General features: G+C 38.0%; 2 protein-coding genes across 2 annotated transcripts in view; one reads left to right on the top strand and one right to left on the bottom strand.

The window, feature by feature from the left end:
- Positions 1-3129, bottom strand: part of LOC107553536 (phosphatidylcholine:ceramide cholinephosphotransferase 1-like) — a 50860-nt gene extending 47731 nt beyond the window's left edge. Inside the window, exon 1 of the mRNA XM_016235803.1 lies at positions 2868-3129. The gene's annotated coding sequence lies outside the window, so the exon portion shown is untranslated. The remainder of the gene's footprint in view (positions 1-2867) is intronic.
- A 2684-nt stretch (positions 3130-5813) lies between these two features.
- On the top strand, positions 5814-9734 carry LOC107553810 (multiple inositol polyphosphate phosphatase 1-like). Its single transcript, XM_016236120.1, has 4 exons — positions 5814-6605; positions 7747-7938; positions 9451-9548; positions 9717-9734. Exons 1-4 carry the CDS (start codon positions 6011-6013, stop codon positions 9732-9734), a joined length of 903 nt encoding a protein of 300 aa, XP_016091606.1. The 5' UTR covers positions 5814-6010.
- The last annotated feature ends 497 nt before the right edge of the window (positions 9735-10231 follow it).

Here is a 10231-nt window from a genome sequence, read left to right as displayed (position 1 = left end):
CCTTTACCATCTCTGAGTATCAACAGCTCCTTTGAATCACATTCAGCCACTATTACCCACCCTCTTAAAATCCATTTTATAGTTGTTTATCGACCCCCAGGACCACTAGCTTCGTGGAAGAATTAGATGTGCTGCTCTCAACTTTTCCTGAGGATGGTACTCCCCTAGTTTATGATTGGAGACTTCAACATCCACCTAGATAAACCTCAGGCTGCAGACTTCCACACTCTGCTTGCCTTTTTTTATCTCAAGCGAGTGTTAACTACGGCAACTCACAAATCAGGCAACCAACTGGACCTTATTTACACACGACACTGCTCCACTGATCATGTACTGGTTACTCCACTGCACACCTCGGATCACTTCCTCCTCACTCTTAACCTCAACATGGTTCCTGACAAAACACATACATTACGAACACATCATTACGTGAACAGTGGATGCAGTTTGTTTTTCCAGGGCAGCAACGGAGTTTCGCAGGTGTGTTTGCTTGTTCCCGTCATTTCTGTAATGAAAGTTTTATAAACAAGGCCCAGTTCGATGATGGATTTGCACATTGTTTGATACTGAAAAATGGAGCGGTCCCAGCGATAAAAGATTCTGTTCATGAATCGGAATTGCAGGCGATGAGTAAAATGCATAAAATTTCTGTGTTCTGCATTCACGCCATATCGTAATTACTGTGACTACGAGTTTCCAACTTGTAAAAAGCATTCACATCCTCGCAGAACTCGTAATTACAACTTGTGAACTGGGAGTTTTCTTAGCGCTACAACTTGTACCACTACCACCGGACCACCTCAGATTCATTAGGTGCTATGTTTAGGCATTGATAGTGCAATAGTTCTGAGTCTAAGGGTGGGAACAGCACCAAGTAGAACGTCACATGTTGTCATCTCGAAATCACAGAAATTACAACATGGCGTGAATGCAGCATAAGCGCTCGCAACTCCTTAGCTCCGCTCACGGCATGCCTCCAGGAACTCGGCTGTTTTCGGAGAGAATAGTAAAGCTGTATCTTTCTTTTAAAAATCCGGTAAATCTAAAGACTCTTTGGAGATATGAAGGATGCAGTACTACTTTATAGGTACTCAAGATTAAATGGGTCATATGACGCTGCTAAAAAGAACATTATTTTGTGTATTTGGTATAATTAAATGTGTTTATGCAGTTTAAAGTAAAAAAAAACACATTATTTTCCACATAATGTACATTATTGTTTCTCCTCTATGCCCCGCCTTTTTGAAACGCGCTGATTTTTACAAAGCTCATCGGTCTGAAAAAGCGAGGTGTGCTGTGATTAGTGTTGGGTCGTTCTTGAATGATTTGTTCGTTTTGAACAAATCTTTAATGTGACTTGGGAAGAACGAGTCATCACGGGGAGTGATTCGTTCAGTCACGCATGCGCAACATCCTATAGGTTCTGTACTGGAATTATTCAAGTAGTTCACCTGGTTCGAGTCTTCGGGTTTTTCCGAGTCGTTCGTTCATCACGTGACAGCCCCATAAGCTTACCCTATGCAGTCTGAGCCGGAAAGAGAATTGATTAGTTCATCTCGAGTCATCGGGTTTTTCGAGTCGTTCGTTCATCACGTGACAGCCCCATAAGCCAAAACCCGAAGACTTGTCAGATAAGAGGTGGTGAGCTAATCATAGACTGAAGACCCAGGTAATTTAGGTAGACGTGGCTGACTCTTAACTTTTATAAAGAATATCTCTTTGGATTTGAGACTTTAGTCTTTGCAACTTTACAGATCTTCTTTATGCACCAAGAGCTTGTAACACTCCAAAGAGAAAGGAAAACTTGAAATCGCATCATATGACCCCTTTAACATGAGATTGGCCGAAACTGTGTGTGTTATGTCCCTTTAATAGAAAATGTGTTTTTAAATATTTTTATTTTACAGATAAAATATTGTTTTTAAGTACAAAGTATCCAACAACTTTTTTCGTCTAGTGAACATAAAAATTAGAAAACATAGTCCGAGTGCGCTACATGTGTACGATCGCGAACAAAAATCGCATTTGCTTTAGGAAGTAACCATGGCAACAGCTGCTCGATCGCAAGTAAGTGCTGTCATTATTTATCGTTTTATCGCAGACTTTACACTTCACAATATAACACGGAAATTGTTAGTGCTTAGTATAAAACGTCTTTAAGATGGTTAGCGATAACTACCACGAAAACCGGTTTATTGTGCGCAGAAGATTACAAGCAGAAATAATTTTGAAGTGACCCTTTGAAAGTCATTGAATGTTTGTCGCACAGAATTTGACATTTTGAGTGAACGATCCCTATCATCCCTTTATCGTTCGGTGGCATATTTGGCAACGATTTTAAATAGGACATGTTAAATCGGACTGAGTAAACAACAACCCCAGAACGCAACATGTGGGCCACTAAGCCTCTAACAAATTGAATCACCCACTTTTTCGCACTAGACTCATCCGGCTGTCACTGAGCATTATGAGTGACATACATTGTTACGGTTCTCGTCAACTGACGCGTCTGGCGCGAGAAAAGCGTTACACTTGATTACGGCCATCGAGATCACGAGCTATTACGAGAAATGCTTTCCATTAATACTTGGCAAACGCTGCCATTCCCTCTCGGTGTGTCGTGCCATAGCAGCTCTTTACCTTTAGAAACGATAACTTAGAGCTGGTCCAGATGATTAGGCAAGCGATTAAAGAGAGATTACACAGCAAAGGATCACTCGATCCTAGTGGAAAATAAATTCCCTTAGTCCACAGTGGGCGGTTATAAGAGACCTATAGAGGACTAATAGACGTCAAAATACAAGAAATGTGTTCTTAGAGAGGCCCGGGGGAAGTAAAGATCAACAGCTCCGTTGAGTCGAACTCACCGTGTTGTTATTTTTTCCAATGAAGACTTGTAGCTCGTCCGATCCTGAGCAGAGGCGATCCAGGCCAAAACAACACGCCTCTCCTGACAATCCCGCAGTCGCGTAATATATCTCCTTCAGAAGAGTGTAACTGTGTTGTGGTGGGGTTGGTGTTTTGGCCTCGTATACCGAGCTGGAGACGTGCGCGTCTGTGGGAGGATTTAAAGCGGTCGGACCTGCGAGAAGAAACTGAAAGGGAAGGGAAGGGAAGGGAGGGGGCCCAGGGGGGATCCCGTCTTGTCCCACTGCTCGTGACGTAGTACACATCGCCCCGCCCCTCTTCGAGGTCCAACCAGAATGTAACACTGGATTAATCTGTATATAAGTGTATTCAATTATCCGTCTACATTAAATATATTGAATATATGGGCTTGGTTGCTCTAGTGATACATGACCTGTTTTCACATTCAAATGAGCTAATATGAAGTGGTTAATTCAAACGAATTCAATCAATGAAAGTGGGCTACTTGACCAAATTAGGTGACACATTTTATATGGCTATAAAAAAAAAAATTCTACAACTATGGAACTGGTATGAAGGATATTGAGATGTGTCCAAGACCACAAGCCCTTTCTAAATAAACGGGGGAATCCTGAAATCTCAAAAACTGCCTGCCGACCTCCCAATTAAATTACATATTTCAAATCAGCAACCAAATCTGAAATAAACCGCACCATAAATGTTGTTATTTATGCTCAAATAGCCTTTAAAAAGCTTATTTTTTTTAGGCTAGACCAACAAATGCGCATGCGCGGTCATAAGCGCGATTCTCAGGTTTCTATGGGAACCGAAGCTTCTAACTGCAGCTGCAGTGACGCAATAACTTTACCAATCAGCGATTGGCTCTTTCATTTATAAGGCGGGACTATTCCGCCAAATTGCGCATAGCAGTTTCTCCCATTCATAAGTAATATGTAGTATTTCTAGTGTTGGATATAATGCGTGTGTTAAACGTTTTTACTTACTGAATAAACATAACTTGAATTAACAGGATATTATTTTGTTATGACACAGTAATTAATCATAGTAATTTACATTTACATTTAGTCATTTAGCAGACGCTTTTATCCAAAGCGACTTACAAATGAGGACAATAAAAGCAGTCAAAACTAACAAAAGAGCAACAATATATAAGTGCAAATGACAAGTCTCGTTTAGCCTAACGCAGTACACGTAGCAAGGTGTATATATATCTACACTATACACACACACACACAAAGAAAAACAATTAGATAAAAATAGAAAGCTAGCTTTTTTTTAAAATAAAGAATAACATTTAAAAAAAAAAGTTAAATATAGATAAAGTAGAATTAAAATAGAACAGAAAGTGTTAGAGTTAAAGCGGTCGGACCTGCGAGAAGAAACCGAAAGGGAAGGGAAGGGAAGGGAGGGGGCCCAGGGGGGATCCCGTCTTGTCCCACTGCTCGTGACGTAGTACACATCGCCCCGCCCCTCTTCGAGGTCCAACCAGAATGTAACACTGGATTAATCTGTATATAAGTGTATTCAATTATCCGTCTACATTAAATATATTGAATATATGGGCTTGGTTGCTCTAGTGATACATGACCTGTTTTCACATTCAAATGAGCTAATATGAAGTGGTTAATTCAAACGAATTCAATCAATGAAAGTGGGCTACTTGACCAAATTAGGTGACACATTTTATATGGCTATAAAAAAAAAAATTCTACAACTATGGAACTGGTATGAAGGATATTGAGATGTGTCCAAGACCACAAGCCCTTTCTAAATAAACGGGGGAATCCTGAAATCTCAAAAACTGCCTGCCGACCTCCCAATTAAATTACATATTTCAAATCAGCAACCAAATCTGAAATAAACCGCACCATAAATGTTGTTATTTATGCTCAAATAGCCTTTAAAAAGCTTATTTTTTTTAGGCTAGACCAACAAATGCGCATGCGCGGTCATAAGCGCGATTCTCAGGTTTCTATGGGAACCGAAGCTTCTAACTGCAGCTGCAGTGACGCAATAACTTTACCAATCAGCGATTGGCTCTTTCATTTATAAGGCGGGACTATTCCGCCAAATTGCGCATAGCAGTTTCTCCCATTCATAAGTAATATGTAGTATTTCTAGTGTTGGATATAATGCGTGTGTTAAACGTTTTTACTTACTGAATAAACATAACTTGAATTAACAGGATATTATTTTGTTATGACACAGTAATTAATCATAGTAATTTACATTTACATTTAGTCATTTAGCAGACGCTTTTATCCAAAGCGACTTACAAATGAGGACAATAAAAGCAGTCAAAACTAACAAAAGAGCAACAATATATAAGTGCAAATGACAAGTCTCGTTTAGCCTAACGCAGTACACGTAGCAAGGTGTATATATATCTACACTATACACACACACACACAAAGAAAAACAATTAGATAAAAATAGAAAGCTAGCTTTTTTTTAAAATAAAGAATAACATTTAAAAAAAAAAGTTAAATATAGATAAAGTAGAATTAAAATAGAACAGAAAGTGTTAGAGTTAGAGGGTAAAATAAAGGTGGAACAGATGTGTTTTTAGTCGTTTCTTGAACATACATACATACTTATTTAGGCATAGGCCTACTACAACCAAAATCAACTCATACATAGTAGGCTACAGAAACATTTAAGTCTTGATAATATTGTGAAATAATTTATGGAATTTCTACGTGTTTTCGTTTTTTAAATCTTGACTTTCTTCATCCATGGTTAAAAACGGTCACTTTGGTACCGATTTTACATCACTTAAAGATTACATTTGTAGATAAAATTTTTCTAGCATTCAGAGCATAGAAGATATGAATTTCCATGACCTGTCTCTAGACCTAGAAATGACACAATTCTGTTAATTCTGTAAATGAATTATTATTTCATTTATTTTACTATTTGTCAGGACCAGTGCAACCGTTACAAATGCAGAGACAGAGAAAGCAGAATACCAGGGAAAGCTACTATTTGGCCAACATCTCCGAGGTCCTCAGTGTAAACATCCGCAAACATCAGCCTGCGAGTAAAGTCTCATTGAAATGAGTCACCTTTCAGTTGCGCTAAAGGAGCGGAGACACCGAGCAACGCACCCCAAAACACAAACATGGTCAAACAAGTGGTAACAACCATATGCTTTTTTCTTTTTCATTGCATTATAAGTTACTGGGCGTTTATGTCCTCTTGTAGCATCCACTCATCCCCAAAAATCAGCATTCCAGCGATCGCCAGGTATTTTGGTACCAAAGGTCGCTATGAAGATGTCAACACGTACTTAATCGACGATCTTTTGGCCACAAACAACTCCCTTGTGACGCTGCCTTCCTCGAAATGCAGCGAAATTCATCTGACAGCTATAATCCGGCATGGGACGAGGTACCCGACCACTAAAAACATTCAGAAGATGCGCGAATTTTATGATCTCGTCGTGCGTGATGCGACCGGCAACTTAAACTGTTTGTCAGAGATAAAGTCGCAGTGGAAGATGTGGTACACGGATGATATGGACGGGCGACTGGTGGACAAGGGCCGTGCGGATCACAGGCACCTAGCGCAGAGACTCATCAAATGGTTCCCTTCTTTGCTGACCGAGGACAATGTGCGTAACGGACGCGTGAAACTGATCACCAGCTCCAAGCACAGGTGTGTGAACAGTACCATCGCTTTCAGAGAGGGACTAATGAAAGGACTCAGCATAAAAGGTAATGCTTGAGGACCCAGCCCTGCAGTTACCGCAAGCACTGAATCATCTGCATGCCCTACTGTTAAATCATTGTTTTCCAGCATGAACATATGCTTAATTTAGCCCTAGCCTGTAATCTTGGTTCTTCGTACAAAATTTGCAATAGGCCAAGTGCTCATTGTTTCTTCTCAACAGCTGTGAGATTCAGTGAAGAGAAAATAGAGACTTGCACTTTTCAGTTCTATCAAGTGCCTGTTTCAATTGTAAAATGATAATGTAAAAAATATCTAATTCAGTTGTATTTCATTGACAGGGGATTCAGTGAAGAGCAAATGGAGACTTTTGCTTTAGTCTTCTCCAGATTTTTCCTTTGAAAAAGGCCACAGTAGCTTAATGTGTCGCTTAACTGATATATCAATATTCACAGAAATCATTATTGTCTTATCACCTACACTCTTTGCTCTACACCAGGGGTGCCCAAACTCGGTCCTGGAGGGCCGGTGTCCTGCAGAGTTGAGCTCCAACCCCAATTAAACACACCTGAACCAGCTAATCAAGCTCTTACTAGTCATACTAGAAACTTCCAGGCAGGTGTGTTGAGGCAAGTTGGAGCTAAACTGCAGGACCCTCCAGGACCGAGTTTGGGCACCCCTGCTCTACACTAATGCGTATTCAATGATGTGATACCTGTTTATGCATTACACATCATTTTAAAGTCATATTTGTCCAATTGTTGAATTACACATATTTTATCGAACACACTCTAAGGAGGTACAAACACATATTAAATCGATTTTAGGGTATCTGAAAACTTAAATACGCTTATGTGGACCTTCAACAGTTGGTTGTGTTTGTTGCCTTGATGAGCACACATAAAGTATATACTTACAATTCCCACACAAGCAAAGAAACTTGTTGCTAAATGGACAGACAAACAGAAAACACGTCCACAAAAGCAAATCTATTTTGATAAATTTTTGTTTTGATCAACCCAGTTTTTATTAGAAATCTATGCTGAATTTAACTTCCCCAACTGATCAATAAGATTACAAAGCAACATAAAGTCTGGTTTTAAGAGTTGTAGTGCCAGGGTTGTAAATTTGTAATGTCAATTCATCATGTTTTATTTTTTAAATGTATTTATTTGTTTCATTTTCTAGTTGAGTTGGAACCTGCTGTTAATGACGCTTTAATGCGTTACTTTGACCAGTGCGAACGGTTTGTGAAAGAAGTGGAGAACAACAAGAGCGCCTTGGAGGAAGTGAAACGATTTAATGAAGGCCCTGAGATGAAAAGAGTAATGGAGAAAATGGCTGACAGGCTGGATGTCCCTTACGCCAGCATCACCGATGGTCAGTGATGACTTAATATGATCATGACCTTTTTACTCAGTCACAAATGCTGAAATAAAGCAGTGTCCAAAATGTTGCTGTGCAGTTTAGAAGTGTGATAATGGTTTGTTTGTCACGCCCCCTTACCATTACGGGTAGTTGCATGTTCCTGGGGGCAGGGTTTATGTAAACATCGGGCTTAGTGATGTCACAAACCTGGGAAGAAGCTTGTTGTAGTACCTACCAGTCTTTTTTTGTAGTCCTTAACAGCGATTACTTTAAAAGAAAATATCTCCCTTTGCATTGAACTTTGAGTGTCGTAACTTTGCAGACCACTTCAATTTGATATGTTGGTTTTGTTTTATGGAAAGAGCTGTTGTACTTCCACCAATTTCAGAAAATATGTGGCAAAATTCAGTTCCCTCTAAATGTAATGCCCTTGCAACCACAACCACAAAACTTTGCACATCCGAATATTGTTACAAACACTTCCTTCCCGATTGCATATGAGACTGACATGTAAAATAAGCATTTTTAGATGAGAACCTAAAGACAGAAACATAGGCAAATATTTCTAGTAACCATTGTTTGCCTTTTCAAATAGTTATGTGCAGTGAGGATGCATGTAAAGCATCATTCAAATTGGATTAGAAATTCTTGAGGTTATTTATAAATATATTTAAAAACATATCTACAAACTAAAATGGTTGGAAATCTAAAAGATTAAGAGATTCCAAGTCCATAACTCGGAATTGGTTGACCGGGCTGGGCTTCCAAAGTTCAAAATTTTACATATGCATTGCAACCACAGCACTAATATGTCCCATAGGTTAGATAAGTTAGAAGTTTTCAGCAAACAGACACACATTGATTTGATTTTTTTTATTTTGAATTCCAGCACCTTTTCTGTTTGACCTGTCGAAATATGTATGCTTATTTATGAGGTTAAAATACTTCTCCTATTTTGCACTTACATTTTCATCTTGAATTAAAAAATAGTGGGACAGTATCCATATCATTTCAGTTTATTTTGGTGAAATAGATTGAAGCACTGGGTTTCCATATGAAATACTTCAATTTATTTTGACAGTTTGCTGTAGCTTTTACTCTCAACAATAGAATTAAGATGGGAACATTTGGAAATGAGAAGCACAAAAGCAAGAAAACCATTCCACAGTTGATGAAGCAGGATTTACTTAGAGAGTTTAGAGGTCAGGGCTGCTCACTTGATCTGCTGCTGTCAGCAGTTGTATATCAATGCACAAACAGTGAGTGAGAGATAGAGAGAGGGAAAGAATTTCGCATATTGTAGCTACTGCAGTCTTTAGTATGACCATTAGATGGCAGTGTTTATTGTTTTTAATAACTTAGAGAAAGTGCAAAAATATTAGATTGTCATATACACAAACACATTTTTATCAAATATCCAGACATAACAAAGAATTAACATTGCATACAGAAGTGTACAATTTACTGTCTAATTTGGTCTACTGTCTATTGCGTTAGCAAATGACACATTGTTTTGCTTTACAGATTCAGTGGAAGCAGCTTTCTTTCTGTGTGCATATGAGTTTACTATCCATGATCTGAACTCACCCTGGTGCCAGTTGTTTGACGAGGTAGATGCACAGGTACTGAAACAGCGCAGTTCTTCTGTTTGCCTATCTTTACTTTTCCTGGGAGGTTTTATTTAAGAAATAAAACATTTCCTACATATAGTATATATATATATACTTAAATATAGTATATATATAAAAATTTAGGGGCACAATGCAAATTTTTCAAATGATGTGTTTTAGCTTAATAAGGGGATATAAGGAGACCTTTAGAAACACGATTATTTAATTTATCCGAATACAGAAAGTACACAAGGTTTTTATATAATTTTGCTTCAGACTCTATTTAATAGGCTGATTATGTAATTATTAATAATCCTATTGTATGTACATTAGGTATGTGATGGTATCAAATTTTCACAATAGTCGTTGAAGCTGTTATCACGGTATATGGTTTTATCACAATATATAATTTAGTAAGTAAAAAAAAATTATTCTCCTCCTAACAGGTTAAATAACTTTATTAAAGATATTTTACTAAAGAAATACTTTATTTAATAAAATACACAAAAATATAAAGTAAACAAGTGTTTCAAGATTAGAGCGCAAAAGATTAAAGTTCAAATGAACGAAATAATAATAGGTAACTCTTTAAGGTCCCATTAGTTAACTTTATTTAAAGATGGTTAACATTAACTAACAATGTGCAATAGATAACTGTTATAGTAGTGAATATTATTTGTTAACGTTGATTAATA

This window comes from Sinocyclocheilus grahami, unplaced genomic scaffold, assembly GCF_001515645.1.
Source record: "Sinocyclocheilus grahami isolate Dianchi unplaced genomic scaffold, SAMN03320097.WGS_v1.1 scaffold18.1, whole genome shotgun sequence".
In the NCBI taxonomy this organism is placed as follows: domain Eukaryota; kingdom Metazoa; phylum Chordata; class Actinopteri; order Cypriniformes; family Cyprinidae; genus Sinocyclocheilus; species Sinocyclocheilus grahami.
This window is presented reverse-complemented; position numbering and strand designations above follow the sequence as displayed.

What these genes read in the sequence shown, in the direction of transcription:
- LOC107553810 (XM_016236120.1), top strand. Translation starts at nt 6,011, where the DNA reads ATGGTCAAACAAGTGGTAACAACCATATGCTTTTTTCTTTTTCATTGC. An exon ending in GAAAGGACTCAGCATAAAAG is followed by an intron (nt 6,606 to 7,746) that starts GTAATGCTTGAG and finishes TTCATTTTCTAG; the next exon opens with TTGAGTTGGAACCTGCTGTT. An exon ending in TTACGCCAGCATCACCGATG is followed by an intron (nt 7,939 to 9,450) that starts GTCAGTGATGAC and finishes TTTGCTTTACAG; the next exon opens with ATTCAGTGGAAGCAGCTTTC.